The following is a 21,369-nucleotide window of genomic DNA, read 5'->3' as shown; positions in this document are numbered from 1 at the left end:
TGTTAGTCTTTGAAGGTGCCGCAGGACTCTCGCTGTTTAGATAAAATAACATAACTCTACTTGACCGGCTTCCTGGTGTGGTGGGAACAGGCTAACTTTCGCAGCTCTGTGCTGAAAGGCCTAGGGAGGGTGAGATGTAGCCAGTGGGGGACTCTCCGTAGGATTCCTTGGAAGTAAAACGTCTGGATGTTGCTAGTGCAGAAACTGCACGGACCCAGATGCGTTCACCTGCGCTGGACTAGCCGTTTGCCTTGAGCCCCAGCGCTGTACCTAATTTGAATATTAGCATGTATTATTCAAAATATGCTCCGCCAGAGTATACGCTCTTATTTCTCTTTCTTGTGGGATGAACTCAAACTGTCTGATGCATACAGCAAGGGCTGTGGGAAACTAGAGATCCAGCTTCATGGTGTGGAGGTTTAGCTCATTGGGGGCTCAGGATAATTTCTCTCCTTCCTCTTTCTGGAGAGAGGACATAGCTGGAGGCACCAAAAATAGCAATAGCCAAGCCATCGACTGACTCTTCTGAAAGCCCATCTCTGTTTCTGGGCTCCAGCTGCAAATACGCAGGAGGCGCACCTGGTCTCAAGGTGCAGCGTATGTGTGCACAGAGACTCTTAATTAAAACTTGGTGCTAGGCTGACTCTGTCCTCTAATTGGGGCGGGGGGAAAGGAGGATGAGAACACTAGGCCCCAAAGTTAAATTTGGCTGGTGTTCAGAGAAATCTCCACGTTGTGAAGCTGAATTTCTAGTTTCCCAGATCATTTGCAGTTCCCATCATGATCCTAGAATGAGTGAGCTGCCCTTCAAGAGACTGAGAAAAATGCCCTTCTCTTGTTCCCTGTGGCATGCTGGCGATGCCCCTCTTTAGCTCCTGGACCCGTTGTGAATGTCAAAGTGCTGTGATAGGTAGGGATATGGTCAGTTTTTAATGTGCTTTTAGCCATTGAGACAATGGCTGGAGAGGCCAGCACCCTGTGGTGTGGGTACCTCTTTGTTTAAACAGCCGCCATCCCAAGCTCTGGGCACCCTTGATGATAAACTTTACATGCAGCGTATTTGTAGACAGGCTCCAGCATTTGCTCAGATAATACAGCGCTAAGAACAACCAACTTAATACGCATGTCACAGCTTTCCCTCCATCCCAACAACTCACCGCCACTCCCCACCCCTTCTCCACCACTGCACTAGTTGAACCTGGGTGCAGGGGTAGTAATGGCAACGCAAGCTGCCTCCCTGCTCCCACAGGGATGCCCTGAATCTGGCCTGAAATATCTAAGGCAGGTCCCTGCAATCTCCAGTGTATGCCATCAGAGTGCTAATGGTTGGTTATTTTTCAGAGGCTCCAACCAAAATTGGGGCCCTATTTGTTAGGTGCTGTGTGGATACAGGGAAGCCGCACTCTGCCCTGAAGAGCTTAAAATCAAAGGGTGGATGGAGAAACAGAGGCACAGAGATTCTATGATTCTATGATTCTATGATAGTGACTTGCCCAAGGTCACCCAGCAAAATAGTGGCTGTGTGGAGGACACAACCCTGCTCTCCTGACTCCTAGCCCAGTTGTCATGGGGATGCTCGTTCACAAAGAAGTGGCTGTGGCAGGAAGACCTGCCTCTGTGAGATGCTTGAGGAGTTGAGTGGTTTTGTTACCTCCTGGATTTCATTTTGTTGCAGAACTTCCTGCTGAGCGTTTGTCACTCCTCGGGCAGGACAGCAGGTGACTTTCCGTGCACATTCCAAAGGTCTGATTAGCACTCTGGGGCGTGGAAGAGACAAAGGGCTCAGATCAATTCTTTGCGACTCTTCCGTTTTCTCCTGCAGGGGAGTGTGCTGTACATAGCTTGTCATGCGCGCACACACACGTGTGTATCCGTCCTTGCTTTTCTCCCACCTAAGATAGAAATTGAGCTTTCCCCGAGGTAGGCTCGCCAACACCCTGAATCAACAGAGAAAAGCAATGTGAGCTCCGAGCATGGCTTGGCTGCTCACCTTAAATCTCCTTGAGGGGAGGCCGATGTGCTCACGCTCCTCTGCCGACTCTGTTTACTCTCCCTACGCAGCTCGACACAGCTGATCTGTCTGCCTTTGTTTCACCCACCCATTAATGCTTGATTCTCCTCCATGCATCTCGTAGACCCATAACATGGGGCCTCACTGGATGCGTGCAGATACAGCCAAACCTGCAAGATAGGCAGCTGTATGGCAAGTGCAGGGCACTTCTGGATTTTGCTCTATGTACGAGTGTGGGGTGGGGGAATTGGGTTTTTTTTAACTTGAATACCAAGTTCACACAGTGGAACAGGAAAGCCCAGAAATATGGGGCTGCTGGTAGCACTCTGGAGACTGTTAGCTTGCTTGTTTTAAATGTGGCTCAAATAACTGAAATCAGCTAGTATGATACGGGAGATTACCCCTGCCCTGCCTCTCCCTGAGAAATGCACACAGGCTGAATGTTCTCTTGGAGAGAGGCAGCTTGAAATCCCTGCACCCATGCATGCCCCTCCAGTACAGCACTGTCAAATGGGGGGATGCTAATCCCAGTGGAATAGGGCCAGAGCAGTGAGAAATGGGATTTCTGCGCCCAGGATATGGAAGGGAAGGTGGGCAGCCGCTCCAGGCCATGATACAGTGGAACGGCCAGGGTGGTGATACAGATATGGTATTGCCAACCCCAAGAGATTAAAAATTGAGTCAGACCCCTTAAAAATCATTAGCTAGCCCCCCAAACGATCAAATCCTGATCTTCTGACTCTCTAACTCCCCACTACTCCTCTACCTGCGGTGTGGTGGTTTCACGTTGAAAAGTCCAGTTTAAATGCATTCTTCTCCCTGGCTGCTCAGATGGAGACTCACTCCGTTTACCCTCTCCTCACCCCGGAGCTAGGGAAACTGCCATCTGTTCCCTGGTACTGCCTTGACTCTCCCCTTTCTACTGTATTTCCTCAGATAAAAGAAGGGCTGGATGGTAAATAACTTGAGAACCACTGACCTGGTTAGGGCATCATGATTCACACTCCCCAGGTGAAGATGAGTTACAGATACACGCTGGAGAACTTTAAACTCTTGTTGGTCGTTATTTTAGTGTTGATATCGTCACTCACTTCCATGAGACTGACGTAACCTTTGGCAAGAAGCAACGCTTCCCTGAACGCCTCCAGCCCCACGTTCTTCTCTGCCTGAGACAAAGCATTTGCTACCCCTGCCTCCTGCTACTCTCCCACTTCCATCACCGCCCCCCAGCCCTGCCCCCCCCCCCCATTCTAGGCCCCTCTCCTGCTCCCTTTCATTCTTCCCAGCGATCATTCAGCCTCTGCTGTCCTGCCCCCTGAGCCATAGAGTGGTAGCCGCTTTCCCGGTGGGTGTGGTTGGCTCTAATCTCATAGAAACCAGTGGGAGGTGGCAGTTAACTTTTTATTAAGAGCAGCTTCGCTTCCAACAAGCAGATGAGGGAAATAGTGGCGCTGGGGCTGGCTTCAGCCCCTCTGAGAGTAGTAGGACATGGTAGCCATTCTGAGTCTCGGGAAATTCAGGAGTGGGCACCTTGCATTGTGTTTTCATGAGGCAAGTTGAATCTCCAAAATCACCAGAGTCACAATAAAATGTGAGAGTTGGCAACTCAGGACTGCACAGTTCTCTTTCAAAAGCCTTTTCCTGCAGTCCTCTGGCCTCTACTGCTCAGTAGGGGATTTGGTTTTAATGGGTGAGGCGGCTGTAGCTTTCCTGTTCCTCTTTCAGAGGCAGGAGGATTTTCCCACCTGACCTGTGTAACTGCGGCTCTGCTCTTGGCAAGGGAATTTAGGCCTTGGTGACCTCCTCCTAACCTAAGCAGGCTGGTGCTCCAGTGCCAGTGCCCGTGTCTGACCTGGAAACCCTGCGTGTCTATTAGCTCTGCCTGTAGCGTGTGTGTGGCTAGAACTGTCAGCATGAACGTTTCCGTAATGGAGACGTGTAACGGGGTTCCACGGGAACTACAGAAAACTGAATTAATGGAGGACAGTTGAGTACAGTGGCTAGCTAAGCCACAGACTTGCTCCTGTCTCCTTGATAGAAAGCGAACGAGTCCCGTAGCTCCGTGCCAGACTAAACCAAACTGCAAACTTGGCTGTGTCCCCTGTGTTCCACGTGCACACATCTGTGCCTAGATAACACACATTTTGGAGCGTGCGCACTCTCTCAGATCAGGCAGGCCCTAACTACCAGGCAGGCAGTAATCCTCTGCAACTAGGCATTACAACAGATGGTGATAGCTTATGAACATTTAAAGTGGCCCTTGGAGGTGTCCTGTTAAGAGACTGGTGTCCTCTGGGACTATGAATATTAGATAGGAAAATTACCATCTTTCATTGTGACAACGGTAAGTGGTGGAAGAGGAGTTGGCTGGGTTTGGGAACGGTTCATTTGTAACAGATTGGGCTGGCTAAGCAGTTGGCGTGAGCTTCCCCCCTGGGAAGGACTAAACCCAGAGACCGGGGCGGCTATGTTTGGAGTGGAAGGATTCCATTAATGAGGAGCAAAGGCTGAATGACTCCACGTTTCGTTGGTGTGCTCTGGAGTCCTGAGCCTGGTAAACCTGGGCTTCCCTCTGCTCTCCTTTCTGGTATCTGCCCCGGTGAGCAGTGACAGGTTGTAGCAGAGAGTTGAATTCCTTTCTCTGTTGTGGGCATCCCCCCCCTCTAAAGCTGCCTAGGAGATTTGGAGGCACGCTTCCCATTCATTTCTACTGTGGGCCTGTCAGGTGACCTGTATTGGCTTGGAGACTGGTGGTTGTCTGGGCATGCAGCACTGACCAAGAGATTATTAGTCTCTCATTTGGCCATCTGCTTGGGAAGTATTGTAGTGTGAATGCGTCCCTCAAACCAGCTGGGCCGTCTGTTTAAAAAATGCTTTTCCTCTGAGCTAAGCCAGGAAGGCTACTGCATTGACTCGTAATGAGACTGGCCCTTTATGGTGCTATCTAAATAACTAGACTGACTTAATCCAGCCTAGTTACATACACATGCCCATCTCCATGCAGCATGTGGGCCGGGAGGGGCATATTCCACCTGTCTAGCTACTGGCTAGTGCAAAAAAAACCTCGTAATGAATGGATCTGCTGGTGGTTGCTCTTTACACTCTGCTCTGTTTTATGATGACAACGGCACTGCAGGAGCAAGCAATCTAATGGCGTAAATTGGCACCTTTAGTCTGAATGAAGGCGGTCTGCTACGATTCTTGGAGCAGTTCTGGGAATGGGGGGGGAGGGGGAGGAGCAAGTAGGCAGGAGTGAAACACAGACTCTAAAGCAGAGACCAGAAAATTGAATGGGGTGCAGTGGTGAAGGGGAAGGCAATGATTCAGAGAGCTGGCGGGGGAGACGCGCTGCAGACTGGGAGGGTATGATCTGGGGGTGAGGGAAGCAGGATAGGAGACTATAGTAACAAGGTGAAGGTTGAAGAGCCTGGCTGAGAAATCTAGCTGCATGGACCTGACATTTTATGTAGCAATAGGGGGATGCTGCTTGCTTGGCTGTGTCAGGAGGAGCTGAAGAGAACTCCTGGGTTATGGGCCTGCGTTGTGGCAGGGAGGATGGTGAGATCACAACAGCAGAAGGGGCAGTTTTAGGCCAAGATGAGGGAAGATGGCAGCAAGTTGCCCCTCCCCCTGCCAGGAGGAGATGCAAGACTGGAGGGCGGGAGACCTCTCGGTAGGGACTGGTCAATCTGAGTCGGCTGCTTCGTGGCTTCAGTTCCTTCGAATCAATGGGTGAGTTTCCCCAGAGATGCTGCCAAAGGAACCTCAGAGTGGGGAAGGATGAGGACCACCACAAAGTGTTGCTGCCAGAGAACTAAAGGAGAACCAGGAGTGGACTGTATTAATACACTGGGTGTAGCCCTGGTCCCATCCTCTTGTATTAGGGCTTCTACTGGGCCTACATGCACCCCCTTGCATCCAGCAGAGAGAGGTAGCACTCCTACTGTAGGAGGATGATCCCTGTATCATAGGCTAGTTTTGCATGTCCATCTGTCTCCATGGTTCAGGGTATGAAGCCATTCTTTGCGTCCAACTCCTCTGACTTTGCAAGACTAACTCCTCTGCCTGATACCTTCTGTCAGAGCAGCCCAGAAGGCATAACCGCTAAAAGCCCAACGTGAAAATGTTTCGGTTTAAGTCTCTTAACTCAGAGATGACGTCCAGAAGCTTGGCCTGGAGACCTGGATCTAATTCTACTATAACCCAGGAAAGATCAGGTTGTGCCCATAGTGCAGATGGGGGCTTCAGGGTGTAGCTGTGCACCAGCAAAGCTATTCTGCAGGAATCCTGCTGAGAGGAGAATGTCTCCAGCATCGTTCCTTCCTTCCAGGATCCGAGTGGTACTCGGTGCACGCTAGAACACCAGATTGGGCTAGTCGTAGCTGTACTGCAAAGCCCATCTTCTACTCCCTACATAGGCAGATCCAGAAACCCAGGGGGTTAGATGAGTTCTCCGTTTTAGGCTTATTCAGCATAGGGTCTTAGCCTCTGATCAGCCCGTCCTTGAAACCCTGCACAGGCACTCGTGACTTGACAAAACACTTCATGAAAGGCCCAGAGCACCAGCCTTTGTTTCAAGAGAGGCCAATGTAAACACGAGCCGCTGACTTCGCTAGCTAGGGAAGGGCCTTCTGGCTATCTGGGGGGCGGAAGCGAGATGTAATGGACGGATCAGCTGTCAGGAAAATTTCCCTCCCCCTCCCAAGTGCTTTGCAAGAAACCAGAAGAGCGGAGTGTTCCTCGGTCATGAGTCTTCCCACTCCCAAGAACGCTCCATGTTCCCTTGCCACAGCCTGCCAAAGAGGATTTCTGCCTCGGGTGAAAGGGTCATAAAGCTCTGCCATGGGGTCACGTCTCCGGGAGATGACTTGGAGCGTGGCACTACGAATTAGTCCCAGGCTCTTAGCCATTACAGGCTGGAGAGCCTGGACAGGATGCCTGGTGCTGCATTGAACGTTAACCTGCCTGCCTGAGACTTGCCCACCCCCACTCCCTTTTACTAATAGAAGGGGCGGTTTTCTGTGCTTTCAGAACCCTCCCAACGCTGGGCAGAACCACCAGGGTGGGACGGATGGTCCAGTGCAGAGTTTCCCAGACGCTGGGTTGTGGGAAGCTTTTAGGTGGGTCATGGGCTTGGTGCAGACTGGTGGCCTCGGAGGTAGGGGGTGGAGAGTGAGTCCCTCCAGCCCTCGCTCTCCAGTGGTGGCTCCTGTCCCACAGGCTGGGCTCTGATTTTCCCCGCTCTAGGCATTCTGACCCTGGAGCGTGGGGTCACCGTGCTGCTTGGGTTAGCCCTGTTTGTAACTGTGACCCTGCGCGCTAGGTCCTGACACCGCTCACGCACACCCCCAGCCTCCCCTCCGGGCTGGGATTAGGGGGCAGAGGGTGCTGCGGCAGGTGGTTGGTGTTCCCTCAGTGGGGTGAGAAGGATGCTGGCTTATGACTTTGGGGGAGCCCCCCCTGAATTTGGACCCAGTGTGGATCATAAAATAGACCCAGTGCGGTTCGTGGGTCGTGTCAGTAACAAGTTTGGGAGCCCCCTGGTGTAGTGGCTAGGATGTTGGCGTGGGACTCTAGGCCCAAGTTCGTTTCTTTGCTCTGCCATGGGTTCCCTGTGTGGCCTTGAGGAAGCTTCTTAATCTCTGCAATGGGGAGAACCTTCTCCACCTCCCCTGGGTGTTGTGAGACTGAAATCCATTAACGTTGGTGGGATGGTCAGATACATGACTCACTGTCACAAGTACCTGTATAAACCGTCTCCGTTCCTATCCTCGGTTTGCCTCCCATCCCGCTGAGCAAGTGGCGTCACTGCCCCTTAGGGAACAGATCAGCCAGATGGTGTCCAAATGTCTCCTTTCTTCACAGGACTGCGAGGTTGGTTTGTGAACTGACCTTGCCAGTCAGGGGCCGGGGGGAGGTGGTGGTGGGCTCGGTGCCTGTTTCCCTTCAAATGAAAGGAGATGAAACCCGTCTCGCCTGAGGTGTTTGAGGGTGTGGAGCTCTTGCAGCTCTCTGCTCCCATTGCTGCGTTAACAGGTCCTCCTGGCTGCCCCGGGTGGCATCCATTCAGGGAAGCTTTGCTAATGAGCCATCCTTGGATCAGTGGTTGCTCTGCTTGTGCACAGGACATCGGGTCTGGAACCATGAGTTACCTGGTCTGAGGGAGTGTTCGAGGAGGGTTAGTTGAACTGAGGGGAGGGGAACCAGAGAGAAATGGGAGAAAGGTGCCTTTGGAAATGTTACCCTAAGTCCCACTGACTGCTTCTGTGAGATTTGAGCTCCTAGTTGCTCTCAAAAAACCTTACCCAAAGGCTTTTAAAATGCCTAGCAAGTGTGATGAGAACAGCTTCATAGAAAATGCCCTGGCTTAGCGGCGAGAGATGCTGCATTTAGAATCTCTCCTTGAGAGTAAGGAGAGAAAATACCCTTTGAACTGAAAGCCGCTGACCTCTGTCTCGTCTTCATTCCCCACCCTCCTTGTGCAGATGTTCTAAAAGGGACCCTGTCAACAGCAGTTAAAGCATCAGTGCACTACTGAAAAATAAATTGGCTGGGTCTCAGCCGAGGAATAAGCGCACAGGACGTGGCTGGATGACATCTGAGACAGGACCTGTAGATTTATTTTACTGGCTTGGAAAGGCCACCGAAAACTCTATTCCCCTATTGATGTAGATGTGTATTTTCTTTTTTTTTCTAGCTATCAAAGTGAGCTGCGTTGGATCTTGCGGAGTGTCCAACAAGGTCAACGACACAGCATGGACTGTAGAGGAGCAGTACTTCAACAGCACACTCTCGCTGGCGGATAAAGGTAAGATCGGCACAGGATGGGGATGTGAGGATGTGCGGTGTTTCATGAGTAGGAAGGTTCCTTCGCTTTGGATACCTTTTTGGGCAGTTTTTTATGGTGCAGGGTTCGGCTTGTGTGCGCCAGCAAGATACCTAATGTCGTCTCCATCTCCTGAAATACTCTCATGTTCAGACTGTCTCAGCCGCACGCAAAGTATAGGTGATTTCCTGTTATCTGGGCTATATGCAAGACAGCGAGGTCTCGTCTACACCATACAGAAAGGCTTTAGAATGCCAGTACAACACATCACCCGCTTTGACTGGCTTTCAAGCGTTGCTTGCAACATCTGGCCCAGGGTCTCTAGCATGTGCCTCGTTTGAACCAATGCAGTCTACAGTGATCTCTCTGGTGCAGTCAGGAGTCTACAGATTGTGCAGCTGTGACATGTATTGTCTTTAGAAATTACAAAGGCCCTGCCTGCAACTTCAGGAGAGGCAAAGTGCACTGGTAGATCCATAGGGATGAGGTGTGTGGCATCATTGTAGCAATTCAGTTGAAGGCAGCACTGCTAAAACCATTGTAAGAACGAAGTCCTTTTCCTCGCTTAGCAGATGCACACCCCGTGAGCGGAGATGCATATTAGATTGCACCTGGCATATATTCCTGCCACAGGCTAAAATGACTTGGGTGTGTTCCAGGGACTCTGGGTTTGAATGAATGCTGCCTTTCAGCTGATAAACAGGTCAATACACCACAAATAATTCACTCTGTATCTAGGTTTCCATTGAAAACCGATCGGTACCGGTATTCACCTGCCACAGCAGTGTATCTAGTGGTAACTTACATACTGAAGAGTGTGTGTGGCAAAGAAACTAATGGGGCTTCATCTCATGGTAAGAGGCAGTAAAACAGGACTGACAGCTTCTGCTAAGTCAGCAGTTCTTGCAAGCAGAGCTTTTAACACATGCTGGGGAAAGGTCGGCTGTATCCTGCAGCGTTTCTTGTGATAAACATCACTCCAGCCCAGACCCCAAAGCGACGAGGAACCATCCGGGTTACTTGCCTGTTGGGTTGGAACACAGAGCAATCAATAGACGGAGGAGTGGGCTGAACCATGGTGGGTTGGGTTCCCCCCTCCTCCCCACATGCAAGGTGGGAGGGGAGTAGGAGAAGCCCCTGTCGCCCTTGGAAATGGCATGGAACAAAACCAGACAGCGCATACGGCATGCTGGTGAATATCTGGGCTGCCGAATCCCAAAGGGCTTTGTAAAGCACTCAAGGTAAAACAGCTCTAAGTGAGTTGAGGGTTTGAGGCTTTCTGCTCTTGGAGTGTAGGGCTTTGGCTGGCTTAAGATTTCATTTAAGTCTCTTTAAAGTGGTTACAGGTTAAAGTTTGAGCATTGGAGTGTGAGGTTTCATGCCAATGATTTCTGCGAGGATCCTGTGTCTGAATGAATGACTGCCTGCTGCTCTGGAAAAGCTTAACCATGTAGCTGCCTTGGTGGTAGGAAGGGAAAGGGGAGCTGCATGGACTGTGTTACTTCGAAGTGCCCCAACCCCACAAGTTTAACTGATGGATTCAGACAAAATAAGCAAATGCATTTGGTCCTGGCGGTGCTGTTGCAGTTAGGCATCCTCCTCGATTATTGTAATGAAGCCTGGGCTGCAGTCTTCCTCCGTTCCCCACCCCCAACCCCGGGGGCAGGAGGCAGAGCCATCCATTGTGGGTGTGCATTGGTGGAATCTTTGCGTCATTGTCAAGGGAGAAACTGACAACTGCACTTCTGTCCTGGCTTCGTCAAAGTAGATGAAAACTGTGTGGCCCTCGGGCTCTCTAAATTAGAGGGAGGAATGCAAATCCCTGGCCCACATTGGGGAGGGGAGGGGGAAAACCCCTGCTGAAGTCATGACAAAGCTCAGACTCTTCAATGTGCATTCAGAATGAACAAAGACTTAAGCCTAGATTTACAAAGCAGCATTAGAGAGTTAGCTGCCTGGTTCCTGTTGAATTTCACTGAGGTGTGGGTGCCCTGCTTCCTGGACTCTTGAAAATCCTGGCCCACGTTCTTAAAATTTCAGAAGTCCAGTAACTGTGCCTTAGCTAACATTTATAAAGGGTAACAGGTGACTGGGAGTCAGGATTCCCTGGAGTCTGTAGAACTTGGAACAAACTTCAGTTGTGTCCATAAGACAACTCACTTAAGACCTGATTTATCTTCAGAGGTGTCGAGCACTTCCAGACCCCCCTGACTTGAACTGGAGTTGTAAGTGCTCAACAACTGTGACAAGTGAGACCTCACTGCTTGTCTTTCACTTTATCCTTATTTTCTGGGCACTTAACACATCTCACAGGGGTGTCAGTGTTGATTTAGATGTTTGTAAGGGGCTTTAGGATGCCCCAAGAGGTGTTAGAGAAGTATTAAATTAAGCCCTAATTTTGGTGGCTTCCTACAATGTGTTGCTTGTTTAATAGATTAAGTAGAAGGAGCTGCCTGGGCAGGGCCGCTTTAAAATCGAGCTAGTGAATATCTGCAGAAGGTGAAATCCGACACATTGGAAAGACTGTCTGCTACACAGAGGAGTCCAGTATCATTCTCTTTTTTTTATAGATTTGGAAACTGATGCGCAAAAAGGCTACGTGCCTGGAGCTGGTGATGTGGACTGGCGCATCAGTCATTAGATGAGAGACTTGGGTGTGAGAACCCAGGTCAGATATGGACTCTGCTGTGTAACATGGGCATGTCGCTATCTGTATGCAACGTGGTTGTAGCCGTGCTGGTCCCAGGATATTAGAGAGACCAGGCGGGTGAGGGAATATCTTTTATTGGACCGCCTTCTGTTGGTGAGAGGGAGGGGAGCTTTTGAGCTATGGAGAGCTCTTCTGTCCGAAGGCAGTATTGCCTCACCTGCCTTGTCTCGCTATCGGAGGTTCAGGGCTAATCGGCACAGCTGTATCGGTACGGTTGTGCCGCTGTAAGAGCACTTGTGTAGCAGCATTATGTTGACGGGGGAGAGAGAGTCTCCCGCTGACACAGCGCTGTCTGCACAAGCGCTTGTGCCAGCGACACTTGAATCACTCGGAGGAGTGTGTGTGTGTTTTTTATTTCCACACCCCTGGGTGACAAGTTTTGCCGGCGTAAGCGCTAGTGTAGACGAGGCCTCGTTACTCCTCAGTAAAATGTGGGGGACGCAGTGATCTTTCTGTTCCTCAGGAATGCTGAGGCACAATAATGCTGTAAAGTGCTTTTTAAATACAGCATGGTACTGAGACCAGTGTGGTTTAGGTGAATGGAGAACTTGTGACCTCTCACCCCCCTCGCTCGTTCCCTAAAGCAGGGATAGTCCATTTTGTTTGGTTTTGGTCAAGGTCCAAATTGCTTGGTCAAGGTATAGGCAAGGTCCAGGCTCCAGAGAAAATCATGAAAATGTTTCGGGGTTGATTCAAAAGCATCTGATGGTCTGGATTTGGCCCACGGTCCACCTATGGACTACCCCTGCCCTAGGGCATGTTACGTTTCCTCTAGTCACCCCTGCCAGCATCTCTTTCCAAATTCTCCAGTACAAAGCTTCGTATAAAAGTGCCTGTCTCAATATTTTGCACACTAGAATAGGAACAAACAATTCAGCAAAAAGTCCACATTTTTAAAATGGCTGCATTTTTTTTAATGAAGTCTCACACAGATAAACTTCAGAGAAAAGTGTATTGTGATTAATTTTACCTAGTCTAATGAAAAATGTATTAGTTTGTGCTGTCATAAACTGAAAAATGACTGTGAAAGGGATATTGTAGAACTCCGTCGTTTTGGTGGTCCAGAGTCCAACGTTGCACACCTGTTCAGATAACAAAGGGTGGGTTTTTATGTGTAAATTGCCATCCCTGCAGACTGAGGTCGGAGATTCAAGCCGGGCTCTTTGAGGCTTGCATGCTGTTGCCAGGAATAGAGTGTTGCGGTTGGCACTTACCCACCTGTCTTGTTTGATGTATGATGAAGAAGAGAATGCAGCTTATTCGCCTGTAGCCGTGTTGTCTCTGCAAGGCGAACAGGAGTAAAAAGCAGCAGCAAATGGGTCTTTGTCAGTGAAGTCAGCAGATATGTCTCAAAAATGCACAGGGAGCAGATCTGAGTAATAAGATGATTTAGACCTTTTATTGCTTTTCTTACTGTAACGGCATTCTAAAGCAGCCATTAGTCACTTCATTTCTCTCCCCACACACCTTTCAGTAATTCTGCTGTCCTGTGATTTGTAGCCCAATCATGGGAAAAGAGGCGTAGTACTACTTCGAACAGAAATTCACAGCTGAGTGACAGGTATTTATGTCCCAGTGACATCCATCTGTACTGACTTTTGCATCTCAGAGCCACAGTGGCACGATCAGTTGCTGTTACCCAGGAAATGTTGGATGCTGAGAGCAAATGCAGCACAGCTGTGGCACTGCAGTGTAGATGCTTCCTACAGTGACAGGAGGAGTTTTTCCATCACTGTAGCTCAATCCATAGATGTCTTCCATTGACCCAACCGGGGCTACACCAGGAGTTAGGTTGGCATAGCCATGGCATTCATGGGTATGCATCTTTTCACACTTCTATTAGCTGTAACTATGTCAACCTAATTTGTAAATGTAGACCAGGCTTTAAGCATGTGTACCATTGGTGCAGTACTCCATGGACCATCTGTCCCTGTTCTCGATCCTGCTTTCCCAAGCACCCCTCTGAGACAGGCTGTGCTTTCCAACTCCTAGATCTAGTTCCTTCCTGCTCACCTACTGTCCTCATTGCTCTTGGCTTGCAGGTGAGGTACAGTCCTGTGGAAATGAACTGTAAATATGAATATGTATAATGTCCACTCGTTGTGCGAGCCTGCCATGAGGTGGAACATACCCAAGTGCCTGCCAAAGGCTGAACCGTTACAGGCCCTTTGAAGTGGTTAACCATCTTCTGGGTATAAGGCAGTAGGCGCGGGAGAGAGGACAAACAGTTCTGTGCAGGATCTTTGATAAAGTTGGATCTTTGCAGGGCGTTCACTGTTGAATGAATGGAATGCACTCATCCTGCAGACTCCCCGTTAGTCATCCTACCTGGGCGACTGTGGAGGAGGAATTGCAGCAGAAGCCGGCTATGGGAGAAAAGCTGGTACCTCAAAGTGGGGGAGAGTGAAACTAGCCCTGCATTGTGTGCTCCTGCTTCCATTTGCATCTTGGCTCCGTGTTCAGTAATAAACTTGCTCGGTGAGCTCTGCAGTCCAAGTTCTCAAGCATGGGCAAGTTGAGGTCTTCTCTTCCCCCATTAAGTCACGTGTGTGGTGCTCTTTCTCTTTCTCGGGGCGATTTATTTTGCCCCTCTGGGGGCATTCGTGTCAGCCATACAGCTTTTATTTTGACACCTATGCGGATCCAGCTTGACAAACTGTCCTTTTATCTGAAGATGACGTCTATGATATAAGCAACTGAACAAGAAAGAATCCCCAATTTTCCATTCACTTAGGTTATTTTCAGGTTTTTTCTCTTCTGTATCACTGCCTCTGCATGTGCTAGAGGGAGGTGGGTGACTTTTTTTTTTTTCTTTTTAAATATGGGTTTCAGGACACACCAGAAAGCATACCCAGAACCCACAATCAGGAAGTGGGTCGGGCTTCTCTTCCTGAACCATGCTCTGCCGGGGGGGAAATCCACTGGAACTTTGCTTTTTTTTAAAATCTCACTGGAACTGAAATTGGGTTTGAACTCACTCCATTTGATTAGCTACATAAGGGTGCAACATGGACTTGTGGCTTGCTGCCGTTTGGAGAGCCACAGGTTTGGGGTGTGATCACGTGCTGTGTTCTGTAGCCTTGGCCTGTTCGCAGTAACCTGCGACTTAACGGGCTCTGACGTTTTCGCACACAAGCTGTTGAAAACTGGTGAGTGAACCAGGTGGTTTGGGATGGAACTGGGCAGGAGGCTTTCAAAGATCTCTTGAGTACGCACTGAGTTAGGTCATCTTCCTCTGACTAAACTCCATTAAAGGGCAGCATTATAATGTCTGCTTTCACTAGTGAGGAAAAGGAGTGTTTGGCTCTTACGTTTTGTCTGTCATTTCCTGTGTTGTATTTGAAACGAGTGGCGTTTCTTTTGTACAACCCCCTGAACACTGGGGGGAGAGAACACACTAGTGTTTATAAACCCGCAATATCTGATGCATTGAGTGGCTCTGTCATGTGGTACCAGCTGACATGCTTTTATCTACCAAGCTGGGCAACAGTTGGGTGATGCATACGGGCCACAAAGGGACCGCTGCAGGCCAAGGGAACTCCTCCGATGGAGGAGCAGCGCAGGACGGCCTGTCAGGGATGGTCTAACTTACGTGGTCCTGCCTCACGGCAAGGGGGCTGAGCATGGTTCTGTGTATGGGGGGCGGGTGTCAGTGTTGCTCCCCCTTCGCACTGTTGGTGTAAGGAGCATGGCAGGATGGAAACAATCTTCAGGGGATTCTGGACTGCAGAGCAGCTCCTAGGCAGCCCTCGCCAGGCTCCCATAACCCAGAACAACCGAGAATTGCACCAGCTGGCAATAGAAGAAGAATCCAGGCAACAAAGGCGACTTTTTCTACCTGTGCCTGCACAGCCTCCCCTCGGGGCTGGGCTGTCTGTGCTCTGGCTCTCCGGAGAGCAGCCCAGAATCTGCCCCATAACGGAGGTGCGAGTTTGGATTTCTCCAGCCCTGCATCATCACAGAACATCCCCTTGTTCGAAGACCGAAATCAGGGTGGAGCTACCTGGAGAGACAGGGAACTCTGCTGACTCATGCCATTAGCACTTCAAGTGCATGAATGCTCCCAGTGGAAAAGGGAATGTGTTGTGTGTTTTTTTTTACACCTGTTGCTAAGAGCAAGGGTGTCTGGGTGCACAGATGTCCTGTGGATCTGTTCCTCGCCAGCCAGGGCGAGCCCACAATCACACCTGGACAGCCAGTGGGAGCTGCAGTTTTTGGGATCTCACAATCAGGCAACTCAACGCAGTGTTGCCAACTCTCATCATGAAACTCATGACCAAAATCATGATGGTTTTCCTTAAAGCCCCAGCTCCTGGAGTCCAATGGGATATGTGGTGATTTCAGCCTTCATTCTTGCAGGGAGAAAAGCAAGTTTCTAGCCCTCGTGGCTGTGGAGAGAGCTTCAAAATGTGACCTCAGGGCACCCAAAGGCTCAAAAGCTGAAGGCAAAAAAGACCACCACATCTGTTTGTTTTCCAAGATCTCATGATTTTTGAAGCCCATCTCGTGATTTTTTTTTTTTTTTTTTTTTTTTTTGACGAGCCTGGCTTGTGATTTTGAGCATTTGGGGTTGGCAATACTTGGCTGTACAGGGGGCTGGAGCTATGTCTCCAAGCTCAGTATAATGAGTCTCAAATAGGCTTTAAAGGGCGATGGAATGGCATGGGTTTTCTGTTCCGGTCTCAGGCTTGGTCTACACTTACCTGGCGATTCGGCGGCAGTCGACGGGAGTTAAGCAGGCTGCGCAGAGTAGCTCGTGTAACTCCCGTCGACTGCTGCGCAGAAGGATAGCACAGCGTCTTTACTGCGCCGATGGGAACCGCGTTCCTGTCGATGCAGAGCTACGCCACTCGAGGGGGTGGATTAACGGCGTCGACTTCTGGATCGATTGAGTGGTCAGTGAAGACCCGCTCAATCGATCCAGTCAGTGTAGATGTACCCGCAGAAACAACTTCCCTCTAACACACACAAGGCTGCTGAGCAACAGCATGGGGGACAGTGTTGCCTAATGGTTAGAGCTCTAGACTGGGACTTGAGATCTATTCCCAGCTCTGCCACTGACCTACTAGGTGACCTTGTGTTTCAGGTTCCCCATCTGTTTTTTTTTTTTAAAAAAAAAGAGGGTAATGATCCCAACCTCCCTTGTATAGCTCTCTTCCTTAGATCTCAAAGCCCTGCACAAAAGCCGGTGGCTTTATGCTGTCTGATGGCGTTCAGTCCTGGAATGGATGGGTGCTCGCATCATACAAACATTCTCTGCTGTGAGCAGCCTCCCTGGGAACCGGGGACAGTGTGACCCCCTCTAAATACAGACCCTTCCGCTCCGGCCTGGGAAGTATGTGCAGAGGGGGTTGATCCTGCTCTGGGACAGAGAGGCTATTGGGATGCTTTTCTTCTGTGCGTTTATCAGTTGTGCCACTAACTTGGATCAGAGCATCCAGGATGACTCTGTGTGAATGCCTCCCATCTGATGCCCTTGTGCTGTGGCTGTATGCGGTTCTACAAGTCCTGACCAACTTACCAGCCGCTCCTGGTCAGAAAAGGTGGATGAACTGAAAATGACCTTTAATCGTACAGCACGCGAGGTGGGGGATCATGTGGGAAGCCCGCTGGCTGACTCACGATTATAACCTACAGGAGAGCTGCTACTCTTGCTGAGATGCCCTATTATTATCTATTTGTATTACCATAGCACTTGGGACCCCGTTGTGCCAGGCATCCTGCAAACACAGAACAAAAACCCCAGTGTCTTGTAACCTAGTGGGAAGGAACCGAAGTCTGCTACGTTTCTGGGGTCTGCCGGAAAAGCTTGCAGTTATGATTCCTACAGAGAAACAAGAAGCTTTTAAGTGGAATCCGCCAGACCTGGGAGAGAATTCTTGCTGTGACAGCCACGCTAACATTGTAAACACCAGGGTTCTGCAGGAGCTTTTCTAGTCTGTCCTCTAATGAAGTCTTTAGAAATGGTGGGCTAATTACAGCGTACGGGGAGGATTGTGCTATTGTGATGGGCGGCAGGGGGACCAACTGTGGTAATTTCTCCCTCTCTGGAGGATTCAGCTGAGACTGTTAATGCATCATCCTCTAATAAGTAGCTAGAGAGAAATTGCCGGGCCTGCTGTTCTCAGATGGAGTCTCGGAAGAAAGTCGCTTGCATTCTTGTTTAAAGCAGCAGCAGCGTTTTTTGTGCATTGGGGGGGAAGTGGAATGCCATCTGAACTGCTCTGTGGGTATCCAACAGCCTCTTGTCTCGCGGGGGGGAACCAGGGCTGGTGCCTCCAGCCTCTCCAATACAGTAAATCTGGTTTTTGTGATCGCAGTGAAGCCTGAATGTAAACATCATGGCCTGCACCTGTTCCACTTGGACTGTGTCCGCAGACAAGGATGAAACACTTTCAACCGTGTCTAGCCTAGGTCTAGTGGTGTGAAAAAAGGGTCATGTTAGCATGTGTAAAAACTGGGGTAGATGAGCCAGCGGGGAAGTGCCAGCAGTGTGGCGTCTGGCCCTGTCTTGCCCTGCACCTGCACTAGCTGTGTGCTGCATTGCTGCCCTCGGAGCTGGCCCAGGATTGGGGGCGAGGTTTCAGAAAGCTGCTTGGGAGACTGAAGGGATGGCGGGGGCGGGAAGACCCAACTTCTCATCATAGCCCTGGCTGCAGACACCACTTCTTCCCCCCCCCCGACCTGAAGGCTGGTGTGAATGCTCCTCTCTTGCTCTGTGCCCAGCAGAAGCTTTTTGTAAAGCAGCTAGGAGGCCCTTGAGGTGGGTGTGGGGAAAGGTGGTGGAGGTGGTTCTGACCACGCACATGGAGAGCGGGAGATGGAAGCCAGTGCTACTGGGAGCACTGCTGCATGGCCATATGCTTCCCCTCCACTCTGGGCTCTAGACCTGGGAGGAGCAGCAGTGGCTGCAGCCATTCAGAACAAAGGACGTTTTTCTGCCTCTCCGGGTGGAGGTTGCTTTTAAGTAACCGTGAATCTCAAGTTAAACTTGGTCCGCCAGTTCTCCCCCTCCCCCAATAAGAGGCCTTCTCAAAGGCCCTCTTACCATATTGGGTCCCATCTACACTGAGGAAAAAATGTCACAGCTACACTACAGTCATGCCTGATTAGGAGTAAGCATACCTACTTGTGTATATCGCACTTCCCATCAGTAGGTCTCACATGGATGGGGACGCTGAGGCACGGAGGTGAAGTGACTTGCCCAAGGCCACCCAACAGGCCAGGGGCAGAGCTGGGGGTAGAATCCAGGGCTCCTGGGTCCCAGTGTGGTGCTCCAGCTTCTAGATGTGGCTCTCTGGCAGATGGAACCGAATCCGGTTCCCAAACAGTGCCCAAGCCTAGAGTTTTGCGGGTGCATGTTGGGCAGTGTGGGATTGGAGTGTCTCCACTCTAAACCATGATTTCCTCTGCATTGCCCGGCTAATCCAGGAAACCACAATACAGGCACTTAATGTCGTGTAAACTGGTTTGAACTGTCTGTGCATCCCCTTCCATCCTGGAAGGGAGGGGGCACATGTGAGTAGGGTTCTCACTGATCCTCTGGCTGCTGTATTAAACTCTAGAATAGCACAGCCTAACTGCATCCGCACTGCAAGTCTTGCTGTTGGAGGAGTGGTGCCATGGTTCCCTCCCCGCCCCCTTTCTTTGGTGCCCATATGTCTATAGACTAAATGAAGTCTTTATTCTTCTGGGAATGCCTGGTACTAAAGGGCCATTAGGGTTTAATTGCTCTGGCAGTCAGTGGACAATGGGGTCAGCCTGGGCCCTTCGCCTTTAGGGTCTTGTGCATCCCGCTGCAAGTGGCTGGTACAGCAAGTGTATTGAGCACATCAGGCCTCATCCCATTTGACAGAAATGACTTGGGGTATGTCTGACTTGGGCTCCAGGCCCCAGGGCTGAAAAAATCACTGCAAGACAAGAGTCCTAGGGATCCGTCTCTGCCCAAGCCTGAACATCTACACAAAGCACAGACCCCTCCCCCCCACAATGAGCTCAGGCCAGCTGCGGCTGTGCAGGTCTTTTTATCCCTGTGTAGACGTACCTCGAGAGAACTGCATGGGGCAGTCAGGCCTGCCCCGAGGGGAAGGGGTCAGGTGGCTGTAGCAGGAACCCATCTAACAGCATCTGTGATCCTCCTGGAATTCTGTTTCCATGTTCTCCCTGTCATCGCTGTGCGCTTTGTACATGGGGCGGTCTCCTTTGCGATCCTGTTGTCATGTAACGGCGTCCATTCAAGGGTCTCAAAGTGCTTTGCAAGTGCTAGTGGATTAAGAGCTGATCTACTCTCTGGTAGGGCGTGCATGTGGCTTTATTTTCACCAGCATAACTAAACTGAATCAGTTACATCAAAGCAAACTCCTAATGTAGCTGCACTTAAAACTGCTTAAACCATGCGTAATCTGGTCACTCACTGAATGACAAGATGGGTTTAAAACAGTTCAAGTGCATCTACATTAGAGGTGGTTTTCTTCTGAAGGTGGCTCAGTGCTGATATCCATTCTGCCATGCAGGCTTGCCTCTTCATCTAGCATGGCTGGAATGCATGCATCTGAACAAACTGCGGGGGTTAAAGCTTCATATGCCCCTTCCATAGTTCCAGCACCTCTTTGGCCCTTGTTTCTGCAGCGTTTGATGCTCCTCACCAACTTGGAAGACCTGGTGCGTTGTTGGACTTAAAATAAATACCAAGACAAAGCAGCTCCATCTTGGAAAAGGGACGATAGAGGAAGTATTTGAAAGGCAGCAATGGTGAAGTTGTACAACAAGTAGAATCTTGTGCATACCTAGCAGCTTGATCAGTGCCAACAGTTCTGTCAAGATAAGATGAAAAGGAAACGTGCCTTAGCCACAAGTGCTGCATGGAAACCGTCAAAATTGGTACCAAAACATACTGTTTTATCAGTCCATAAAGTGAAAACGTATCAGACCAGTGTGCTAACCGTATTACTCTACGGTCTGGAAGCAGCTGCCTTAAATGAAACCGACTCCAAAAAGCTGGAGACAGTAGAAATGAGTTGTTCGAAAGACAAATGTAAAGTGGAGTGACTTTCAGACAAATGAAGACTGGCCTGTCTACATTGCTGGCACTACAGTGCTACGCAGGTACAGCGCTGTCGTGTAGACGCTCCCTGCAGTGACAGAAGCAGTTTTTCTGTCATGGGGTTTTTTTAGCAAGCCACCTCCCTTACGTGTATAGCGCTCTCCAATGGGTTGCAAAGCCCTTCACGAAAGCTAGTACTTACAATATCCGCTGGTGGCTTCAATCCTAGAGCGGCTAAGCGCTCCTATCCTACAAACCTTCACTACAATGAGCAGTGTCCATCGTACATAGTGAGGTGACCAGGCTGGGCTTAATGGCAGAACAAGCCCTGGACAGGAATGAATAACGCTGTACTGTTCCCTGTGTCTGCAAAGATGTTTTGGATGAGGAGAAGGCATTTTAGGGCAGTGATACTCAGACTGAGGCTTGAGTGGGGTCTAATTAGGAGGGAGTTGCCTCAACAGAAAGACAAAGGGAGCGAAGTGGACAGAGGGCAAGTGGAATGAAGCTGAGGTGAAGACTGGCTTTCTTTGCTAGGGTTTTAAAAAAAAAAAAAAAAAAGCCTGTTCAAGTTAAGACAAGGAAGTTTGTAGTTTTCACACCTGGCTTGGAGGGAGCGATGCTGGTGCCACATGGGTCCTTGTGGCCTGACGGGCGGGGTATAGAGAACTGGTACATGTGGGGTTCCAGTAGAGGTCGGGTCGACCCATAAAACTTAGATTGACATAGCTGCATGGCTCAGGTGAAAAATTCACTGTCTGTGCCTCAGTTTCCCATCT

General features: G+C 50.0%; 1 protein-coding gene across 1 annotated transcript in view; it reads left to right on the top strand.

The window, feature by feature from the left end:
- Positions 1 to 21,369, top strand: part of ARRDC1 (arrestin domain containing 1) — a 56,258-nt gene that overhangs the window by 15,288 nt on the left and 19,601 nt on the right. Inside the window, exon 2 of the mRNA XM_067542178.1 lies at positions 8,709 to 8,819. Coding sequence (XP_067398279.1) covers positions 8,709 to 8,819 — 111 coding nt within the window. The remainder of the gene's footprint in view (positions 1 to 8,708; positions 8,820 to 21,369) is intronic.

Source organism: Emydura macquarii, unplaced genomic scaffold (assembly GCF_026122565.2).
Source record: "Emydura macquarii macquarii isolate MOO-44397 ecotype Brisbane River unplaced genomic scaffold, CSIRO-AGI_Emac_v2 contig_691, whole genome shotgun sequence".
Lineage (NCBI taxonomy): Eukaryota > Metazoa > Chordata > Testudines > Chelidae > Emydura > Emydura macquarii.
This window is presented reverse-complemented; position numbering and strand designations above follow the sequence as displayed.